We start from the raw sequence: 24,007 nt of genomic DNA, 5'->3' as shown, positions 1-24,007 counted from the left end.
CCGCTTATCCAATTTAGGGTCGCGGGGGGTCCAGAGCCTACCTGGAATCATCGGGCGCAAGGCAGGAATACACCCTGGAGGGGACGCCAGTCCTTCACAGGGCAACACAGACACACACACTCACGGACACTTTCGAGTCGCCAATAACACCTGCAACGTGTGTTTTTGGACTGTGGGAGGAAACCGGAGCACCTGGAGGAAACCCACGCGGACACGGGGAGAACACACCAACTCCTCACAGACAGTCACCCGGAGCGGGAATCGAACCCACAACCTCCAGGTTCCTGGAACTGTGTGACTGCGACACTACCTGCTGCGCCACCGTGCCGCCCTATAAGTAACCAAAGTATATTAATACTTTTTTAATATTCCTGTCTTTATCATTTGTTTATTCCCTCTCAAATTTATACAATTAATTTTATTGGGTGATTCGCCATATCCCATTACACGTGAGGCTCTGTGAGTGATGGATTCAAACTTGCCGTGTGGCGAGAAAGGCCAGCAGAGTTTAACTGTATGCACATGTGATTGTGGCAGTAGCATTTGGTTTAGACACAGGAAAACCGAACCATGTCTAGATCTGATTGGAGTGCAGCAGATTCTTTACTTTATATTTAATGTCAGAAAAACGACCACACGGCAAGCAGAGTCAAGCAATGTGCTGGATTATAGTGAGAAGAAGTGCAACTGGGTGCCTAATGTTACTCTGAGGAGATGATGGGATGTCTGCAAGGCATTGTGAAGCCTTTAAACTGCACTGACATCATCACAACCCTTATCTCATCGTTAGCAGTATTGTAATTGCATCAAACACAACGATGCTCTGATTGATTGCTGATTATCATCACTCATCAGTGTCACCACTCTTGGAAGTCCCTTACTTTTCTTTCTCGAGCCCTCCTCCATGTCCGGATTTCGGGTTACCATGACAACCTTGACCATGAGGCTGTTGCCGCCTTGCCGGATCATGTTGACCACCTGTCTGTGCCCGACCTTCACCACATTCTGACCGTTCACCTGAGGGAAGGGAGAAAAGGTGTGTTCTTTACCTGCAAGCAGGTGCGGCAGTTGCCTTTTGTTGGAACAAATGGAACTAGATCAGTACTTCTAAAACATTTTCCGCTCACAGCACTGTCTGTCATCCAGTTAAACACATTCCACCAATGCTGTACATATACAGATGTCTGGACATTTCCAGACAGTCCTTCAATTTCGAAACTCAGGTGTGTTAATGTGTAGCCAGAGCTGATATACAGCACTCACACCTTGTGCATTGTACTGGAACCTCCATAGAAAGCATTGCCCTGAAGTCACCATGTTCACTGCCAAATGTGGGCTAGTACCCAAGGGGTGACATGAGGCATGCACGCAGGATACAAGTCATAGGTAGATACTGTAGCTTTGGGCTAAGCTTCAAATCATATGCTAAATATTAAGGTATTAAAATACAGGAAGACAAATAAACAGACAGAAAGCAAATCCATAGCCTTAGTCCAAGGCGCAAAACTGTCCCTGTCCCATTACTCAAACTTACACCCTCGCATTTATCTCAGTTCTTTCATTTTCCCCAAAAATATTACATTTGAGCGCCCCCTATGCCCACTCGACATGCCCCGCTCATAGATCTGCATCAGTCCACACTCCTGTGAATGCAATTACCAATGTTCCAATGCAATCCCGAGATGTTCTTCACGTAAAGGAAGAACTGGAGCTGTGTCCAAATATCACAATTAATACAAATTCTAACAATTGTTTGAGTTTGTAGTGTGTAGCCTAGTAACAAAGTATTCAAATTGAGCGTAATAAAAAATCCACACTTTTTTCACACTTAGAACCAGTCGATCATTGAGTACGGTAACAATGGGCACTATTGTCCAATAATCCAATCTGGAAACTGAAAAGAAGGAGCTTCTTACTTCTGGAAAATTTCTGTTCCAAATAGTGACATACTATTATCTTTTTAGTGCACTTCAAAGATTATAAAACTATTACTACTACACTCAATCAGTGTAGTACATGTGAGACAGAAGGATGTGAATATTGAATGTGCTTTATTATCTGACATACAATGCACAATTTTACTACAGAAGCCTGTGCACTACTCGCTGTAGACCAAACTTTCAGCCTTTTAAAAAATGGCAGACAGCACTGCAGCTGCAGATTGATATGATGTGCATTGTCATAGCAACATTTCATGCCGTCCTGTTAGTGAAACAGTGCACTGTGTTAATAGTTTGTGTACTAGCCTGCCGAGCTCACATTTTTAATTACCTAGTTCATACTGTATTGTATTAGTGAGTAGTACACAATTGGAACACAGCCTGGGACAGGGCAGACTACTTTTTGAGCAGCTGCAGGTGTGTGTGATTGTCAAGGGGCAGAGACAGGAGGGGGTCTAGACAATTCCCTGTGTTTATGGTTCAGTCCAGGTTCCCAGGAGGGAGAAACCATGACTACAACTCTCTTGATGCATCTGTGCACACACCTCAATCAGGAAGTCACCCATTCGTAGTCCAGCTCTCCAGGCCACGCCTCCCTCGTCCACTGACTCAAGGTACTGCAGTGCTGGAAATGCTGGGGTGGGTGTGAACTCTTCTATGGGGGTCTGAGCTGCATCACACACACACACACAAACAGCACAATGTTATTAACATGCAGTATCGGAGGCTGCAGTATGAGTTCATAACACTGCCCTCTAGCAAAGTGGATGACCAATACCCAAGTGGAGGACCAGAGCCCACCTGGAATTACTGGGTGCAAGGCAGAACACACCCTGGAGGGGGCGCCAGTCCTTCACAGGGCTTATAGTTTATTACTTTATCTAATACCTACAGGTTTGCAGCCCTACTCCAACCAAATATTATTAGTTTATCCAATTACATGAAGATTTACCTAAAAACATATAGATTTGAAGGCTTATTCCACCCAAATATCGCTTTATATTGGAATCAACTCAACAACATACTTGAGACTCAAAGGCACGAAAGGATTTTGGAGCCAATAAATGCATTTAATATCACACACACACACACACACACACAAACACACACGCAGAGTCCATAAGTGAACTATTGCCAGATATTGTTGTGTATATTTCTATGTTGGGTTACAATGGGTCTGTGTGTTGTAACTGCCTTCGTTGAAGCAGTCAGATGCAATATGCTATACACAAACACACACACACACTCACACACACAAACACACACACACACGACAGTCATGCATATGTCCTCATTTCCACTTCACCAGGTGGCGATGTTCTGAAAACACAGGGTCCTGAAACTGCTGCCTATGGTTGTGCAGCTATACCCTTCTCACACAGACTCTAGAGGCTCTAGAAACTGCTATAGCTGGGTTTAATGGGTTTATAGCCTATGATGGAAAGAAATGTGGGTCAGACCTTAGAGGGCTGATGTCACATTACCTGAGATAGGGAGAGAGAGAGAGAGAGAGAGAGAGAGAGAAACAGGTGGCGAGCATCTCTTACCCTTGGCCCCTCTCAGCACAAAGCCGAAACCCTCACTGTCTTTTTTCTGCAGGAGCACTGTCTTCTCCTTGATTATGTAGTCACTGAGAAAGAGAAAGAGAGAAATACAGAGAGAGGGATAGAGAGATAAAGAGAGGAAGGGGAAGAAGGAGCATGTTAGTAAAAGAGAAATACAGAGTGTGGTTGGAGCTGTGAGCAGGAATGCTGGGTACAGAATACAGAAAGTCAGGGGGAAAGGAGGGGAAGGAGAGGAAGTCAAAGGAGAGAGAGAGAGAGAGAGAGAGAGAGGTCTACAAAATAGACGCTGGCGCTGTAGAGAGTTCCACTGCAGCAGGAAGAGGCTTAAATCCTAGGGAGGGTACAGTAGGGGAGGGCTGATCTGAAGCCAGGGGAAAAGGGCAGGATTCGAGGGATGAAGGTCAGGATTAAAACACTTTACTCTTTCCAACACATTATGAACAGATCAGAACATTAAAACCAACTGTCCACTGACCACACGAGAGCACTTTGTAGTTCTACTATTACAGAGTAGTCCATCGGTTGCTCTGCATGCTTTGTTTGCATCAGGACCCCCACAGAGCAGGTCTGGTGTGGTGGTGGATCATTGTCAGCGCTGCAGTGACACTGACGTGGTGGTGCGTAACCCCTGTCCTGTGCTGTTTATTGGATCACCCTCTCGACCATCGCAATCCCTGTCATTGTCATTGTCAATGTTGCTTTGTAATGCTGTAATACCCTTTCTTTACACACACCACTGTAAACTGTAGTTGTGCCTGTAGCCTTATAAAAGGTCTCTGGGCTTTATGTGGAACACCGTGCTCCTTCTGCTCTGCCTTCATTTGCAAATGCTGAGGCTCCTGTCTTCCTCCGGTCGACTGCTCAGAGACTGAGCATGTGCTTAGAGCAGTAGGCACCATCCTCACTCCATCAGCACATGCTTCATCTAAAAAAAACCCAGCTCAAGGAGATGTACAACACTCAGTAAAAACGGGAAGGTCAAGGAGTGCCCCAGCTATTCCCTCCTCACAGTGGAGGATGGTACCGAACAATACGCAGCTAATAACTTGACACAGAGACACATGCACTCGATCAGCCCCAATCCCAGCTCAGATAGAGGGACAGACAGAAGGAGGTGGATGAGGAGAAATGGAAAGGCAAACTTGTGAAGACAGCGATCGCAGCCACTGGAGTCAAAGGTTAGGCAAAAGTTGGGCAAAAAACGGACGGGAGCCCACCTTCAAGATGGCTCTGTGTGTCTCGGAGAGACTGGAGGTTTTCTTTCAGAAGCTTCACTTTCTATACGTGATGTTTATATGTGCGACAGGCACAGTAAGTAAGATGTTGGCGGTTGCCTGAGCAACGGCCAGAACTGGAAATAAGAAATAGCCGGGCTAATATGTAGACATGCCCAGTGAGGAGAGCTACAGCACACACGCCTGGCAACCATATTGTACAGCATTAGTCATCTAGAGGCACTGCTCCTTCCAGAGGGACATGTGCAAGACAAAGGCATCTCAGAGGTTTGCAAATCGACCGCCACGAACGTAGCAGGCCAGTCTGATCTTAAGAGAACTCAACAAGCATGTGAAGCCCTGCTTGCACTTTCAGCATCGTGCCTAAATTTAGAGATGGGAGTGTTTGATGACAGTAGCCTGAAAATGTGTATGGATTCTGTCTTGTGTAGCACGAGGCCTGTGTGCGATGGGGTAGACACACACTGCACAGACTCTGTATAGAGGGAGACACAGGGGGGCATGGCACACTGTTGATTAACGGTGTAGAACTATTAACCTAACTTTGTCATTGCGTAATTTGATTACTAGCATGTTTCAGTTTCACAAAATGGCTGCACATACAACACCTAACCCTAACCCTATAAAAACGTCTACTGGTGCAAACACAAATGTAGTGGTGGATCAAATTGTAGAATCCTTCACTTGTTTCAGTCAGCAGAGGTTAGAAATCAACACAGAAGAGTCTCCACATTTAAAAAAAAAAAGAAAAGAAGGTGAATTAAACGAGAAGAAGGATATGAAAATGAAGAAGCAGAGAAAAAAGGAGGAGAGGAACAAAATGGAGAAGTGAGTTTAGATAAAGAAGACAAAAAGGAATTAAAAAGAAGATATAGATTACGAAGGAGAAAAAGAACTACATGAAAAAAGAGAAAGAAAATGGAGAAGTGAGAAATACAAAAGACCTTTAAAAATAAGAGGATACAGAAAGAGGGAAAAGAGACAGGAGAAAGATAAGAAAGAAGAAGGTAAAAAAGAAGGAAGAGAAGAGAAAGATACATTTCTGCGTGAGCTGAGCTGAGCTATCCTTCATATTTCATTATCCACCGCACTAACTTTAACTCGTCACACGGAAGAACAGAAGAAAAGTTCATTCACTCATGGAGTCAATTCATCAAAGCGTCCATCCAGCGCCGGGTCGGGTCAGTGTGCCTGTGAGTCAGTGGCCAGTGGCTGGGACTCTGTTTGCGGGCGCCGTAGGGACAGTCTGCTTTTCAAGGTGTCAGATGAGTCAGTCTGTGTGTTTGTGAGTCAGGGAGGCTGTTTGTTCAACAGTGACTCTCATCAGTCCGTGAGTCATATGGTCAGCGATTCACTGACTCATGAGTTGAAGCTCTGATGGAAAACTGTCAGTGTTTGCAAACTGAGGTCAGCGCCTTGGTCATTACAGTCATGTCGTATCACACAGCTGAGCATTAACCTCGAATTCTAAAAGAAAGCTAACAGCACTCACACTGACCCCTGAAAAAAATGCTTGTGGTCAGAGATAAGAGGCATAGAATAGTTCTGGTTGGAGATGTGCTGGTTCATCCACCACTAAGCAAAAGTCTTAGGAACTTACGATTATTCATTCATTGTCTGTAAACTTAAGATTATCCATCCATCCATCCATCCATAACCGCTTATCCAATTTAGGGTCACGGGGGGTCCAGAGCCTACCTGGAATCATCGGGCGCTGAACTGGATAAGCGGTTACAGATAATGAATGAATGAATGAATCTTCTCAGCAAGTGTGGTGCTTGTATAAAGTTGTATATTAATACAATAAATACAAAAAACATAAATACAGTAAAAGGATAGCTGTGTTAAGAACAAAGTTTGTCTCTAGATGTTCTCCTTGATCATATTGATTTGTTAAAGGAACACTATGTAATATTTTTACCATGAAATTACAGCTTCAAAATCATTGTGATTCTCCACTGAGCTGTAATAAAGGGAACAGAGGCTCTGCTGTTGCTACTCTAGGCTCAGCACTGCAGAAACAGCGCTATGTAACCTTTGTAGCACAGTAGGAAACCCCTGTTCCTCTCCACTGATTTCAGGACAGTGCAGTAAAAAATGAATTACACTAGGGGGAGCCTCAGGAGCAAAAAACCCAAATCTTACCAGGTGTTCCTTTAAATGAACAGCACACTTGATTGAACATAATGAAGTATTTATCAGCCTCTAAAACTAGGGATTAAATGATCCTTAGATAACACTGGTCATGAGAAGAGGTGTGGAAAGAGTTAATGCAAAACATTGACACACAGGGTTTGATTTAATTCTAATATTAGCGGTTTTTATTTATTTATTTATTTATTATTATTTTAACGTACTTTTACTGCTCAGATATAATATATTTTTTCAAGTGCCTAGAACATTTGCACTGTACTGTACTGTGTATGTCATGGAGGGAAGCGCTGTTCTACATGCTCTCCCACAGTCTCACCTTCCAGATTTTGAAAAGTAGGAACCTCCAGAGGGTAAACTGAAGTGGGTATCTCTGACCACTGGAGGAATTGGGAGGCCTTGCCCTTAAGCGAGGGAGTGCCTTGCGCTCTCCAGAGTCCGATTGCTCAGTCCAACCAACTCTCCAGAGACAGAAACAGAAACAGTTGCCCAACTGGTGGAGGACTGCTTCCCGGCGTCCATTAAATGTTGGTATACCACCTGTGGCAAGTAGTCTCTCAAGAAAGTGTGTGAGTGAGAGTGTAATATATGAGTGAGTGAGTGATCGAGCCTCAGTCCTCTCACTGTTCCTTTAAGGGGGAGAGGGAGTTGGGGCTTGAGTTTCTATCCCCTCCTGCAGTCATATGTTCTCCTCTTGCCTCTCAGCCCTGTGCGGTCCGCTCTGATTTAATTTGTATACGTCATTAGAGCGTAGCAGCTGCATGAACAGGTCCAGATGAATGTGACATTTGAAAATACTTGTTTTTTCAGGCAGTGATTGTACAATGAAGGGCTGCTCAAACTAGAAAAGTTGCGGTTGTAATTAGTGTCTGAGCGAGACGTCCGGTTGCTGCTTATTGCACCACGGTTACATCGTTTGGTTTGGAGTAAACTTTGGAGTAATTATATGTTTCAGGAAGCATTACGTTTATTCAGAGCACAGAGAGAGAGAGAGAGAGAGAGAAAGACAGAGAGAGGGAGAGAGAGAGAGATAGAGAGAGAGAGAGAGTGTTTGTGTGTGTATTACATCATAAGTGTAATCCTTTTAAGTTGTCAGTCAGTTATTCAGACTAGTTTCTTGGAGTGAGCTTGACAGTGAAGGTTGCAGTGTGTGTGGGTGTATGTGTGTGTGTGTGTGTGTGTGTGTGTGTATACGGGTGTATACACTCTCAGGGAATAGGTACAGTGTATCTTTAAAGGTACAGCAGTGGTGTAAAAGTCCAGTTGTGTTCCCTAGTTCTCTCTTCCCCAGAAACCCTCATCTTTCATTACAGAGCTGTGTGAAATAAAACAACATAAGTGGCGTATAAAATGAACACAAATTTTAAATCTACAATTAATATAGAATAAGGTACAGTTATGTTCCCTCACTGAAGGGATGGATAATGTCCCCTTGACGGCACCACCACACCACAGCTGGTCCAAATGTTTAAGCTTAGGGTTAGGGTTTAAGTTTAAGTTTAGGAATAAGTTTAGATTTAGGGTTAAGTTTAGGTTTAGGGTTAAGTTTAATGGTAAGTTTAGGTTAAGGGTTAAGTTTAGAATTAAGGTTAAGTTTAAATTTAAGGTTGAGTTTAGATTTAGGGTTACATTTAGGGTTAAGGTTAAGTTTATTTTAGGGTTAAGTCTAGATTTAGGGTTAAGTTCAGGGTTAGGGTTAGTGGTAGGATGGGGGTTAGGGTTAACTCTCCCCAAAATGCATGAAAACAAACCTCTCTGTGTGTGTGTGTGTGTGTGTGTGTGTGTGTGTGTGTGTGTGTGTGTGTGTGTTTCTGTCAGGTGCAGCTGAGTTTCTTTCTCTACTGTACCCACATTCTGTTAATCCCACTGTACACTCACAGCTTCAACCCACTCCATCTGTTCTCATCTGCTCTCTCTCTCTCTCTCTCTCTCTCTCTCTCTCTCTCTCTCTCTCTCTCTCTCTCTCTCTCTCTCTCTCTCTCTCTCTCTCTCTCACTCATCTCTCTCTCTCTCATTTCTCTCTCTCTCTTTCTCTCTCATTTCTCTCTCTCTCTCTCATCTCTCTCTCTTTCTTTCTCTCTCTCCCTCTCTCTCTCTCTCTCTCTCTCTCTCTCTCTCTCTCTCTCTCTCTCTCTCTCTTTCCTGTGAGTGAAGTAACCAGGCAGCAGCGAGGTTTTTGTTTGGGCCAGAATATCTCATTCATTCATTCACTCGTTCATTCACAACCAGTCTCCGAAGCTTCTTCTGATTTCCAGCAGTTTACATTCACAGACCCTCAAACTGAGACACCAACTGTGACCACTCTCCACAGCGCCCACTCGCCAGTGACCAGTGCAAAGAGAAAAAAAAGAAGAAGAAGAAATGGCACGCATCCTGAAATGTGACACACAAACACAACCTCGACTGGCAGCCAACCTGGACAGAGACTCTCTCTCTCTCTCTCTCTCTCTCTTTCTCTCTCTCTCTCTCTCTCTCTCACACACACACACACACACACACACACAACAAAACTCATTCATTTACGGAGAGACATCAGACATAACACAGAATAACCAGACGGCTGTTTCACAGAGCAGAGCACTCTTAAATGGACAGGGCAGACTAGAGAATCCACTTCTGACAGGAGGTGACAAACAGCTGTGAGAGGAATCTCACACGTCATGTTTACAGTCTACAGTCTACAGATTAAGGCGTCTTGACACAAATCCTATCTGGCAGATCTTTCTTACCAGGTAACACAGGAAGGGTCCACATCTGATCCGGGCAGGCTTTTCACCCGTGTCCCTCAAGGCTCTGTGCTGGGTCCCCTTCTCTTCTCGCTCTACGCCCGTTCTCATGGTGATGTACCTCTCATGGCTTCTCTTACCGTATTCTTTCCATGATCACTGAATGATCTCGTCATCTCATTCCATTCTCATTCTTGGTTTGTCCGTCTGAAGACGTGAGAGACCTTGGAGAGACTCTGGACGACCAGCTACAGTTCTCAGCCCATTCTGTGAACCTGACCTGGTCATGTACGTCTCTCCTGTACAACACCCGGAGGACTCGACCCTGTCTAACTCAGGAGCGCCCCCAGGTGCTTGTCCAGTCACTCGTCATCTCACTCCTGGCTGGTCTCCCTCTCCGTACAATCAGGCCCCAGCAAATGATCCAGAATCCAGCAGCACAACTTCAATGGCTCCCTGTAGCTGCTGGGTTAGATCCTTGTCTAAAAACCCAAGCACTGACCAGCCTCTAACAACTTTATAGCAATGGTCAAAAGCAGATCTGGACCTCGAGCCCCTGGAGCTTCAGATACAGCCCGACTTGACACACCATCCTTTAGGACGTACGGAAGACACCAGAACCTTTCTCTGTCCTGGATCCAGATGGTAAAATGAACTTCCACTGGCCTTTACTGTCTTGTGGTCTACAAACACAGACTGAAGACCCAGCTCTTTTTTTTACACGCTGGAAAACCGCCTGATGTTTGTACACATCCCTAACTCTGTAAAAAGGGAAAAACAAAGCAGGTTTGCTTGCTCCAACTTGGCTCTGTGTGAATTGCTGGGTGAGCAACGAGAAACGGTATCTGGAGGCGTTTGGACTTATGAACTTTGAAAAGCATGTAAAGAGATGAGAATGTTGCTCTATTCCTGCTCCATAGATGGGTGATGCTGACATAATTTTGCTGTAGTTATTACTTAAGGTGGAACCATCTCCAAATTCGAAGGTCAATAACCGCACAAAAGTAAACTCAGAGCTAATGTGCTACAAAACTAAACAGCTCAAGTTACAAATGAGTTCAAACAGTGAATAAAAACTTACAGAGGAGTTACACCTCAGCTGCATACAAACAACGGTTGTTCTTCTCCTCAAACTCACCGTTCCACATTAAAACATGCAGTGCTTCTGATTGTAAACAAACCAGAGAGAACATGCAGTTCCCCACAGTAACCCCAATGTTATCTTTAAGTATTTGCTGAAGTGCGTTGCATCTGTACTTAACTCTTTATGCTTTTTCTAGCAGAGAACACATAGGGAGTGTTTGTTATTGCACTTAAGCTGTATTTAATTCTCTAATTTACTTTTTAGGTGTCTGCACTGGCCCTGCTCTGGCAGTGTCTGACACTGACCTGTTTGTACTCGCTGGGATAAAAACTCCAACCGAACGCAGAGCACTTCTGTACATCGCTGTAAGATAAGAGCATCTGCTAAATGCAATAAATCTATTCTCAAGTTGCTCTATTTTCAAGTAAATCTTGTTGTGGTCGCTATGAGTGTGGAAGCTGTATAGGCTGTATTTCAGAAGGCACCAGTCCATTACAGGGCGTCGCACACACTCACACAGTCACTCACTGTCCACTCTGTGAGACACTCCTCCCTCACTGGTTCACCTTGTAGATGTAAAGTCAGAGACAGTAGCTTATCTGTCGCTGCACAGTGTGTGTCGGTCGTCCTCTAGTTCTTCATCAGTGACGCTGTCGGCTGGATGTTTTTGGTCTGTGAACTATTCTCAGTCCAGCAGTGACATTGAGGGGTTTAAAAACTCCAGCAGTACTGCTGTGTCTGATCCACTCGCACCAGCACAACACACACTAACACACCACCACCACGTCAGTGTTACTTCAGCGCTGAGAATGATCCACCACATCACACCTGCTCTGCGCTGAAAAACAGGGGGAAAGTGGGGGTAACAAAGTATGCAGAGCAACAGACAGGCTAGAGTCTGTAATTGCAGAAATGCACAGTGCTCCATTATGACCAGAGTAGCTGATAAACTGCATAAAGTATGAAGAAACAAGGTCAGTGCACCCCCCTGTGGAGCAGGAATAAAGGAAGGCTCCTGTCTGTTTTACACAGTGATAGACAATAAAGGAGAACAGGGAAAGTTCCGGTTCTAACAGGGGATATATGGTTAGTTGTGTAATTTTAACAGTATTGACACAGGCCATACGCATATTTGGAGTGGACAGTGGACATAATTGTAAACATCTATTCCAGTGGCGGGGGGCGGTTGGGGGAGGGTGTCTCAGTGGACCGCAGAGAAGGATCCAGCTGAGTGTTAATGCACTCCACACAGCAGCATGGAGACGAGAGCCATAGGAACGCAACACCTTCACATGAGCAGACAGGACTTTAGAAAGTATGCGCATGCATGCAGACGAGCGTTGGAGATACACACGTGCAAAGAGTGAGGACATGCATGCAAACAAGCAACACAGGCATGGGAGCAGTGAGCACACGCACGCACACACACACACACACACACATATACAGGTTTACAGCAGCTAACGCACTTTCTCTGCATGGCACACACACACACACACACACACCAGCGTAGCCTCCTGTCCGTCAGACGAACATACAGGGGTACAGTACGCAGGCTGGAGGCAGACATTGTGTTCTGCTCCCAATAATACACTGACAGAGGCAGCCTCTCTAGCAGCTGCGAAGGTCTTTGGTGGTCTGCAAGACGGACCGCAAGAGCATCCCTCCATCGTCACACGCAAACACACACGCAGCCAAACGCACGCAGGCGCTCGCACACGGCATTGCAACACATCCTCGTCTGTCGATCCATCAGTCTCTCGAATCACTCCAGCTTTCCAGCCATGTACACAAGCGGGGGGGCGCACAAGCACACACACACACACACACACACACATATATATATATATATATATATATATAAATGCACAAACACACGTACACACGCAGGCACATGCATGCACTGCTATCTCTCTCTCTCTCTCTCTCTCTCTCTCTCTCTCTCTCTCAGTCTCACACACACTCTCTCCCCCTCCCTATCTCCCTTTCCCCCTCTCGCTCCCTCCTTCCATCCCTCCATCTCCGCGCCAGAGACGCCGAGCCGAGCAAGGGGAGGAAAAAAAAGAATGAAAGAAAAAAAGCAGAGCAGCCAGTACCTGTAAATGAACCAGACGCTGCGATTCATAGGGCCCAGCGACGGCCAGGAAGAAGAGAGGGAGAGGGAGAGAGAGAGATCCTCCTCTCCGCATCCCTCCTTCGCCATTTCCCCCCTCCCTCCCTCCTCCTGCTGCTCCTCCTGCTCGTCTTCCAGCAGCCGGAGAATAGCGCGAGAGAGAGAGAGGGGGAGGGAGGGAGAGAGAGCGGTGCGAAGGAAGGAGGAGAAGGAGCAGAGGAGAAAAGAGAGAGAGACGGAGGAGAGAGAGAGAGCCCAGGCCCAGCTCTCCCAAGCCCTTCATACTTAAGACGGAGAGAAAGAGAGAGAGAGAGAGAGATGGTTGACTGCGACAGAGGAGGAGGGAGTATGTGAGAGAGAGAAAACCAGAAAGAGAGAGACAGAGAGAGAGAGAGTCAGAAGGAAAGAGAAAGGGAGGATGACTGAGTGAAAGAGCAATAGAGAGGGAGAGAGAAGGATGTATGGATTGGAAAGGGGAAGGGGATTAAGTGAAAAAGTGAGAGATGAGAGAGAAGGGAGAGATGGATGGAGGTACTATCAGAGAGAAAGAGAGGTAATGTGAGGATGGAGAGGAAGAGAGTGAACGCTGGGTTGTGGGGGAGTGACTGTGTATAGAGTATCTCATACACTCACAGAATGTAGAGTTCTCGCTCTCTCTCTCCTTCTCCCCCTCCTCTCTCTCTCTCTCTCTGTCACACACACACACACGCACACGCACACGCACACACACACATATAAATGCAGCAGCACAAAAGATACGTGTTGAGTTGGTAGATGCAATTGAAACGCAGAATAGCAATCTCACTGACACACACACACACACACACACACACATACACACATACACCTCCCTTCATCCCTCACTCTCTCCTCCCTGTCCCAATCCTCTCTTTTCTGTGCATCAGTCTCTTCCTCTCTTCTGAAGCGCTAGGTCTATCAGTGTATGCCCATTCATAAAAATCAGAGAGAGACAGAGAGAGAGAGATGAGAGGAATAGAAGGAAAGCGAGAAAGAGAGAGATGGGGAGAGGGAAGAGAGAGAGGGAGAGGAAGAGAAGGAAAAAGAGAGAGAGAGAGGGAAGAGAGGAACACCCCAGTTCCCCCTTTCACCTGAATGTGGTTTCACTGGAAGGAGAGATCCACTGATTTTTTTTTATTTCTCCTGACTTGTTTAGAAATGAACAACGTCCTTGAAAATTCATTGTTATTTAAAACATAAACTTATCCTCAACTTCAGCCCTGAATCCCCTGAACGGACCTGAGGAATCGTGTCTCTATAACTGTTCGGTAACAGAGTTAAACACCACTCGTTTACTATTTATTTCAAAGCTAAACTACGTAGCTGTGGATTTAAAGCCAGGTCTCAGAGTGTGGTTCTCTACGCCCCAGAAAGGCACAGTCCATCTTTGAAACAGGTCTGAAATAGTTCGCAGCAAGAAAATGTGACGTCTCGCGTTGTCCGTGCCCCCTACATCACACTAACGCAGTCTGGGGTCCGTATCAAGACTCTCCCTAAGCAAGGACAGTGTCTTTGATTCCAAGCACTGAATAGCACCCCCTTGTGGAGCAGCTCCTAAACGTACACATGTGAGTGAGAGAGTATGTATATGAATAAGTGAGTGATGAGCACGCATGTGAATGAGGAAATATATATGTAAGTGATGAGTGAGTAAATAATTATGTGAATGTGTGGTGAGTGAGGGAGTGATTATTGAGTTACAAATCAACCATCAACCAATGGGAACAGAGGGAGTGTTTTTTAATCCCATTCCCATGTTGTTTTCTCCACAGTCATCAGTGGTCTTCAATTACTCCCGATACCTAGGACCCCCCACCAATCACATTGCGTCACCAACCACACACCCATCCCCTGAGTGACGCCAGCTGTGCTATTTTATGGTGCATGATACCTACAGTACTGGTCTCTACTGGATTCTACTCTCTATTTGGTCCCTCCGACAGCTCCCCCCTGAAATGTAATGGGTGTCGTCTCAAAACCCCATCTCTAAGGGCAACAGCCAGCTTTGGAAACCAGAACAATGGCGGCAGTAACGTTATGCGGTGTTCACTCATGGTGTATTGGCGTGTTGTTGTTGTTGGGGACTGAACACAGCTCCGTCATCAGTTCAGACAGATTAGTAGAGATTGTTCCTTCCTTGTTGCAGCGTCCAGCTCTCTCCGGATTCTTTCATCGGCCAACAATCCAAGGAGTGTTTGAACCTCTTCAAAAGACCACGGCGTAATTTTACAAGCTGCCGTCGTGAGTCAATAAAAATAAACGGATAAAAACAAACGTGATCTCTGCTGCAGCTGGAGATTTTACAGATGGAGAGTTGGTGCTGGTCGTCTGCGTTGCATGGCGTAGAGTGATGACTCTCTCTGGACAATCTGCACTCTGCAAGGTTTACACTACTCGGCTCTGAACCACGAAAGAACAGCGACTAAACAATAACCTGCTTCCAGAACCAGGACCAGGACCTCACACTGTATAGTCTCTACCACCTCTCGATGAGCGCGTCAACACCTAGAGCACCGCCACACTTAGGAGCCCAGAGCAGTGAGAATAGTGCTTATGTGCGGAACAGCAGCCCTTAAATCCTACTCTAACGAAGTGGTCGCATGGTGAGGGGGACGCGCTCGGTCATTTCCGCTACGACCTGCGGTTTATTTCCTCCTTCACTCGTCAGCGTAGCAGATGTGTCTCTGCTCACCCATCTGCTTCCGCTTCTGGCTTCTGTCCACCTGACCTTTACTCCTGATACTCCCTTTCTCTCTCTCCCCCTCTCTGTCTTATTTGTCCTTTAAACTTTCCTCCTCCAGCTTTTTGTTCTGGCCTGTACATGCACCCAGATCATTCTGTTCTCTGCATCCGAACTCCACATTTCTTCTGCACTACACGCACACACACAGAGAGAGAGAGAGAGAGAGAGAGAGAGGCTTGTGCATGCAGACCCCTCCCTCTACCCCCACAACCTCCTGATGTCTGTAAACAAAGCAGAAGGCATGAATGAAAAAAGGATGGATGGCAGAGACAGAGACGAATAACGGCGCTCGGAGCAGGAGATGGAGACATGGTCACAGACGAGCGGAAGCAGAGAGAGAGAGTGAGAAAGAGAGGTTGAATGAGAGCAAGGGAGAGAGGCTGAATGAGAGAGAGAAAGAGAGAGAGAGAGAGAGAGAGAGGAAGGGGTGGGAAGCAGGACTCACATCATCTCGGTCAGTGCCTCTTTCATAACGTGGCGATGTTTTCTTCTGCCTGATCTCTCTCACTCCCCCTCAGCCATCCTCTCTCTCTCTCTCTCTCTCTCTCTCTACCTCTCCCTATCTGTTTCTCTATCACTTTGCTGTCTTGAATGACTATCGCTAAATTCTTTCTGTTCCTCTCTCTGTTTCTGTTTGCTCTCTACATGCGATCTGTAATGACACTACTCTGTGTATGTGTATGTGTGTGTGAGAGAGAGAGAGAGAGAGAGAGAGAGAGGGAGGGTGAATGGTGGCAGAAGGTGTATATGTACAAATGTGTGTGTGTGTGCTTACACTGCTGGCAGAGTGTGGGCCTGCATATGGTATGTAAGCTCAGTGTGTGTGTGTGTGTGTGTGTGTATGTGGTTGACCACATACGGGTCCTCAGGTCCCTCAGTGTTTCAGCACTAGGCTGCTGTCTGTTATGTGCACTAGTGCGTAGCTTTGTGGATCTCAGGCATCAGCCCTAAAACATTACATAACTTTCAATCACTTTATTAGAGCCCCCTCAGACCGCTTTTATCAGGTCCACATAGAGAGACAACGTCATCTTGGGCATCTTCAGGTAGGCACCTAAGCCCCAAAATGCTCCCAGTTGTTGGCTGATCGCTGCTCTGTGTGAAGTTTAATTTCATTTGTACAGTTGCTCAGTGACCTTAAAGCACAGTTTCACAATTCCGCTTACCGACCTGTGTTTTCGGACTGTGGGAGGAAACCCTTGCAGTCACAGAGAGAACACACCACCTGCGCACAAAGCTATGGCCTTCCTCTACAGACAGGAGGCGCAGCTGCGAGGGAGCTGGGTGTAACACAGTGGCAGGTGAGTGGATGTGGTGGAGGGGCGCTTGATGAATAGTGCTGAAACAGACGAGTACACTTATTTACACTTAGAGTCACATTCAGGGGGTCAGAGTGTCGGTCCACGTCCACAAAACTCCCTGAGGGAAATGGAGTTGAAGACACTGCGCAGGTCAATGGGACTCAGGAGGTTCAATCTTTCCCCAAACATAGACATCAGAAGACGGAAGTAGCACTGATCACAAAGAAGATTCTAAGCTGTAGGCAACACAAGAGCCCTATGCAGTTGTGAGCCTTTATACTTCTGCATTGACTCGACACCACAGGCCACACAAGAGCCGTGAACATTTAATCTTCTGCATTGGTGTCTGCGTCACTCCGCAATTACCCCACCACACCACTAGGGGCTGAATCTCAAACACCTTACTCTACACTCTGTAGTACACAATGTAGTGCTGTAGTGGAATTACTTTTATAAATCTTTAAAGTGCACTATTTAGGGTGTATGTTGTTTTGGGACAGAGTAGGGTTTACACAAGGTTCCCGGAAAGAAACAAATACTTTCAGAGACGTCTGTATTTTTCCTCTGTTCAACTTTTTTATTCGTACCTGATGTCAACACCTTACCTGAGGAAATCTCTGGCTGTGAATGTGCTGCTGTCTACGTCTCTATGTGGAGGAGTGGAGTTCACGTTCCTGTACTTCTTTGGTTCAACATAAACAATGTCCGTCCGACTATTGATCAATCACAGTCATTGCGATCTTACATTTCTGGAGATGTGTGCGTCAGGCTACGGCGTAGCCTGTATCGACGTGTTGCCTAAGGTGTAGATTTGATGGTGAAGTATAAACTGAGCTTTAGACGCAAACCACATGCTGTACCCTACTCTGTCAGGTGGTACTTTCAAGGATGCATTTTTGTAGCCTCAGTTAGCGAACATAATTGTACCTTATTCTATTATAATAAGATTCTTAAAGTTGTGTTGATTTAATACGCCCTGTTTCCTCTCCAGGACTTTTATTCTGTTTTTTTTTTATTTGACACAGTGGTATAATGAAAGATTACAGCGATCCCCCTGTCCTTCTGAAGAAGAGAATGTAATGAACATTTAGGGAACACAACTGGACTTTAACACCAATGTTGTACCTTTAAAGATACACTACACTGTTTGTACCTTAGTAATGCACCTGTACCATACCTTTTTTCAGAGAGTGTACACTGTAGCCTCCCCTCATCTGATGATGGCCAAGCCCTGTTTAAGAAAACTGAGACTTGGAGTTGAATGTCGCCAGGTCGATCCTCTGGACCAGCAGGAAAAAATGGTGGTAAATGGAGAGGGAAGGAAGTGCACTGAAGTGCCCTTGAGCAAGGCACCCACTCCCCCAACTGCTCCCTAGATCCCTGCAGGTTCTTTTATGACTGAGCATCTGTACAATCCTTCAAGAACACGCAGTCAACAGAACCGAGCTCCTGTTGCTGCAAAGTACAACATGTGTGATGTCACACTCCCTGGCTGTATTTTCATTACACTGCTGTACAACAGCACTCGAGCCAAGTGGGCTCAGAAAGGCTCAGAAAAAAGCATCTCTCTCACTTTCTCTCTCTGGATTAGCTTTGCCGCATCCTATTCACGACTATGCTTTTAAAGACTCACTTGGCAGGACCCTCTGAAAGCAGAAGGTTTTGGTTAATACACTCACCTCAGACTTGAACATAATGCAGCCCAGCGCTATAAGAGAGCTTCACCTACAGAGAGCCGCAGGCTGCCGGTCAGCCGGTCCAGCATGGCCGGTATAATGCACACGGCACCAGAAGGTGACCTCAGAGAAAGGCTGAACTCTTCTTTGAGTGGGCTTTCTCATCCCTGGTTCACACCGTTGGAATCTGGAACACTACTGTAGGAGGCGGCAGGGTGCAGGGTGGGAATTGCTGTAGGGGATTGAGACCCTACCACAGAGACACGGGGAATTTAGGGGGCAAGGGAATGAGGGAACATGAAGGCAGAGGAGCTCAGTCTCGGTGTGTGTGGTCCTGGTGAAAACTGCAGGGATCTGGGCAGGACGACAGGACTGGGAGTGAGTACAGAAACACAGGAGACTGTGATGAAGGATGAAACAAAGATGGCCAAACGTTTGTGGAGACACCTGCTGATCTGTCATTTTGTCTGAGATGAAAGGGAACAACAGGGAACCTGACCCCTATTTGCTGCTTTTGTGGGGGTTTGATGGCACTCGGCCACGCAAGCATTAGTGAGGTCCGGGTCTGATGTTGGCTGAGTTCTGGATCATAAACACCACTCCATCTCCAACTCCACATCCTGAGGATACACAGCCCATGGAGTCTCTCCTGAGATGGAGAGCGGGTCCGGGCTCCACACTCCCCAAGGCTGGACACGCCTCCGCTGGGCACAGGGACCTTCTGCTCAAGCTACCTCTGGGTCCTGGGTTTGATTGTCTTGTATTCTCCCTGTGTCTGTGTAGGTTTCCTCCCACAGTCCAAACACACACACTGGTAGGTGGAACATCTGTGTGAAACTGTCCAAAGGTGTGAGTGACTGGGTGAGTGTGTGATTTACTGGGTGAATATGCGAGTAACTGCGTGAGTGTGCGAGTGACTGGGTGAGTGTGTGAATGAGTGAGTGTGTAAGTGACTTGGTGAGTGTGTGAGTGACTGGGTGAGAGTGTGAGTGACTGGGTGATTGTGTAAGTGACATGGTGAATGTGTGAGTGACTGGGTGAGTGGGTGAGTGTGTGTGACTGGGTGAGTGTGCGAGTAACTGGGTGAGTGGGTGAGTGTGTAAGTGATTTGGTTAATGTGTGTGTGACTGGGTGAGTGTGCGAGTAACTGGGTGAGTGGGTGAGTGTGTAAGTGATTTGGTTAATGTGTGAGTGACTGGGTGAGTGGATTAGTGTGTAAGTGACTTCGTGAATGTGTGAGTGACTGGGTGAGGGGTGAGTGATTTGGTTAATGTGTGAGTGACTGGTCGAGTGTGTGGTGTCCTGTGATGGCTCTGGACTCACCGTGACCTTGAACGGTATGACTGTGAAGTTACAGAATATGAATAATTTTTTATGTGCACATCTGTAAAACTCTCTCTCTCTATCTCTCTCTCTCTCTCTCTCTCTCTCTCACTCTCTCTCTCATTACTGGAGCTGAGAGTATAATGTCTCAATCTAAGCCATTAACTTGAGTGACGGGCGTTTGAGAGAGGAGTGTTAAAATTCTACTATGCATCATGACCACACTGACCACTGCTCTGTCCCCACTGCACTGTCCCCACTGCTTTGTCGCCACTGCACTGTCCTCCCTGCACTGTCTCCACTGCTCTGTCCCCACTGCACTGTCTCCACTGCTCTGTCCCCACTGCACTGTCTCCACTGCTCTGTCCCCACTGCACTGTCCTCAATGCACTGTCCCCACTGCACTGTCTCCACTGTTCTGTCCTCAATGCACTGTCCCCACTGCACTGTCTCCACTGCTCTGTCCTCAATGCACTGTCCCCACTGCACTGTCTCCACTGTTCTGTCCTCAATGCACTGTCCTCAATGCACTGTCCCCACTGCACTGTCCTCAATGTACTGTCCCCACTGCACTGTCTCCACTGCTCTGTCCCCACTGCACTGTCTCCACTGCTCTGTCCCCACTGCACTATCCTCAATGCACTGTCCCCACTGCACTGTCTCCACTGTTCTGTCCTCAATGCACTGTCCTCAATGCACTGTCCCCACTGCACTGTCCTCAATGCACTGTCCCCACTGCACTGTCTCTACTGCACTGTCCTCACTGCACTGTCCTCACTGCTCTGTCCCAACTGCTCTGCCCCACTGCTGTCCCCATTGCACTGTCCTCACTGCTCTGCCCCCACTGCACTGTCCCCATTGCTCTGTCCTCACTGCACTATCCCCATTGCACTGTCCTCACTGCTCTGCCCCCACTGTTCTGTCCCCACTGCACTGTCCCCACTGCTCTGTCCCCACTGCACTGCCCCCACTGTACTGTCCCCACTGCTCTGTCCCCACTGTACTGTCACCACTGTTCTGTCACCACTGCACTGTACCCACTGCTCTGTCCCCACTGCACTGTCTCCACTGCACTGTCCTCCCTGCACTGTCTCCACTGCTTTGTCCCCACTGCTCTGAAAACACAAATGTACAAAGAGCAGGACTACAATTGAATTGGAGAGAGAGAGAGAAAATCAGAATTATAGACTAAAGAGAAGGAGGAAAAAGAAAAACAGAAAAGAGGAAAGAGAAAACAGTCAGAAGCAAACAGAAGAAAGAAAGAAAGAAAGAAAGAAAGAAAGGGAAAAAGCATGAAGTGAGCGATAGAGAAAGAGAGAAAGCATGAATTAAACAAGACAGCGAGGGAAAAAAGAATGTGTTTACCATTTGCATCCTTCCCTCATCTTTTTTCCCATCTATCCATCCATCCCACTGCGTGCTGCTCTCTTTCTCCCGAGTGCCCTTCATCGGTCGACCTCCAGATGGAGGCACAGTCGGGGGGAGCGGGCGATAGAGAGAAAATTAAAAAGTACAGGGGGGTGAGGAAAGCGAGAGGAGCAGGAAAGATGGAGGGATAGAGGGAGCGGAACGGGATGAGGGGAGAGACAAAGCCAAAAATAGGGTGGAGAGAAGAAAAGAGGGGGAGAAGACTGCTAGGTCATTAAAGCCAGAGAGGAGATACGCACAACGAGTGTGTATTCACACACACTTTTTAATGTGTTCAGATCTCTGTATGAACACCACATTTGTCCAGGATTCAAACAGATGCTTTAAGGGGCAGCCACAGCTGACCAGCAGAGGGAGCTGCACTGGAGTAAAAGTGGGAGCTGCACTGAAGTAAAAGACAGTGAGAGTTGGTCGTTCTTCTTGCAGCCGGTTCTAAACCAATGGGTCTTACAGGGTCCCAAAGCGTGGTGTTAATCAAGAACATGCTGTGACACCCATGACCCTGAGGTGTGGACCTTGGGGAGGCCAAAGACAGTTAGGAGAAAGTCTCTGGAAGCTCAGAGATGATCACTGTAAATCACAACGGCTCCTGTGGTTTACCTGAGGCTCCGAGGCTCTTTCTGAAGCGCTGCTAAAAGAGTCACTGGATTCAGAAAAGAAAACATGGATGCACAACAAAAATACAGCTGTGTTTTCTTCAAGCCTTGAAGCTCGAAAATAGATCCAAACAGAGAACTGTGGGCCACTTCTGGTGAAGATGGAGGCCTTCAGGCCCAAAGTCAGTGCTGCCAAACTGCATGTGAACCACTGTGATTTTACACAGGACTAGATGTAAACAAGGTGTGTAATAAAGGGACCCCTTTTTCTCCCTGAAAGCAACAAAATACTTATTTTTGGAGGATCACTAAAAAGAAACCTAAAAGAACACATTATAGAGGTACAGAAAAAGCCGGTTTTACCCTCAACCCACGCAGCAACACTGGTCTGTCACAGGGTGGCGCTGTAGCAAACTGTTCAGTTGCCTCACTCCTGTTTGCTCTGCTGAAGAAACTGTTTCTCACTCTGAGCTGCTTTAGCTCACCTCCAATAGGAGACTGTCACAGGCTTTATCTTCAGTGTTAGTGTTTAATACAGCGCTGCCTCATGGACAGTGCTGTAAAAAATTACTTCCACTAGGGGGAGCCCCAGAGCAAAAATCCCAAACCTAGTGTTCCTTTAAAGGGTTAAACTTATTAACAAATTTGTGCTGGAGCTGACGGGGTTAATGCCGACTAATGGAGGAGACACAGTGAAGGCAAACAAACATGCCGTTCCATCTTTAAAAAATGCTGGGCTTTTGAACGTAAACAAACCAGACAAAACTGTGTTTCCCCACAATCGCAGACGTCCCCTTTAATGCATGCTCAGAGCCACCAGTTACATGTAGAGTCTCGCAAAATGTCAACTGCCTACACTATCACCAACCATAAATTCACACTGGCCTCCCTGTTAACTAAAGCCATCTTCACCACTTCACCAGATCTGGGCATCAGGAACATTTGAGGCAATTGGTAATGTAGCCAGCATCCTCTAGTTGTGCTTTTCCACCACATGGTACCTACTTTACTTTACTCTACTCTACTCTAGAGATCAAATTTGTTTTTATCGGACTCGTAAAATTACGCCAAGGTTCAAACGCTCTTGGATCGGTGGCCGGCGAAAGAACCCAGCGAGAGCTGGACGCTGCAACAAGGAAGGAACAAACTCTACTGATCTGTCTGAACTGATGTTCAGTCCCAAACAACAACACCATGCCAATACACCATGAGTAAACACCGCTTAACGTTACCGTTACCGTTGTTGTGGTTTCCAGAGCCGGCTGTTCTCATTAGAGACAGGGTTTTGAGACGACACGTGGGGGAGGTGGTGTAACATGCAGTGAAAAAGCACCATAACTCAACTCATAGGAGGATATTTATGAACATAAAGGTCAGTCTGTTGTTGGATCTGCTTCTTTTGTCCCATGGAGTTCTTCAACCATCATTAAACAGCAGAGCAACGACCAGGACTCAGAAACATTGCTGTGTTAATCCCTGACGACATACAGTTCATCACAATTAGCAGTGCGCAGGAATGTGTGTGTGTGTGCGTGCTTGTGGAGGGGGGCTCCAGCATAGCAGAACAATCTGGTCTTACCTGGGTGCATCAAAGCTGTCGTAGGATCCCACGGTATAATGGCGAAAGAGGCGCTTGGCTTTCTCGCTGCGGCTCTCTGAAACACACACACAAAACGGTGTCCACATGACTACAGGTCAGCATTCGGGAGTGTGTGTGTGTGTGTGACACAGAGAGAGATTATTGACCAGACACACTTCTGACTGAAAGTTTCTCTCCTCTCTGGCCGGCCCATACGCAGCAGAAGTGGCAGTGGTGAGTTTACCTAGTGTGAAGTTGCACAGTCAGAGGAGTGGGATCACACTTGAGCCTCTACGGCTGACCTGACTGCTGTTAACTATTTATAGCCTTCAGCCTCTCACTACAGGCTCTGGGCTAAAGCTGCACACGCACCACATCACTTAGAGCTTGGATGTATGAGCCTCCTGATGGATGTTAGCACTGAGAAACCTGTATCCAATCAGGACAGAGACATAACGAGTGGCAGAAGCCAGTACACCGACTATTACACCACTATTACATCGACCCTGCCACTATCTTCGCTAGGTTC

At 46.6% G+C, this 24,007-nt stretch overlaps 1 protein-coding gene across 1 annotated transcript in view; it reads right to left on the bottom strand.

The window, feature by feature from the left end:
• shank1 (SH3 and multiple ankyrin repeat domains 1) overlaps positions 1-24,007 on the bottom strand; it is a 122,735-nt gene that overhangs the window by 18,489 nt on the left and 80,239 nt on the right. Inside the window, exons 15-18 of the mRNA XM_066641938.1 lie at positions 23,479-23,554; positions 3,488-3,570; positions 2,486-2,610; positions 882-1,017 (exon numbers count right to left, since the gene is read on the bottom strand). Of these exons, the coding sequence (XP_066498035.1) occupies positions 882-1,017; positions 2,486-2,610; positions 3,488-3,570; positions 23,479-23,554 (420 nt within the window). The remainder of the gene's footprint in view (positions 1-881; positions 1,018-2,485; positions 2,611-3,487; positions 3,571-23,478; positions 23,555-24,007) is intronic.

The sequence above is a fragment of the Hoplias malabaricus genome, chromosome 13, assembly GCF_029633855.1.
Source record: "Hoplias malabaricus isolate fHopMal1 chromosome 13, fHopMal1.hap1, whole genome shotgun sequence".
NCBI classification, from domain to species: domain Eukaryota; kingdom Metazoa; phylum Chordata; class Actinopteri; order Characiformes; family Erythrinidae; genus Hoplias; species Hoplias malabaricus.
The sequence above is the reverse complement of the archived record's forward strand: the minus strand, read 5'-3'. Positions and strand labels throughout refer to the sequence as shown.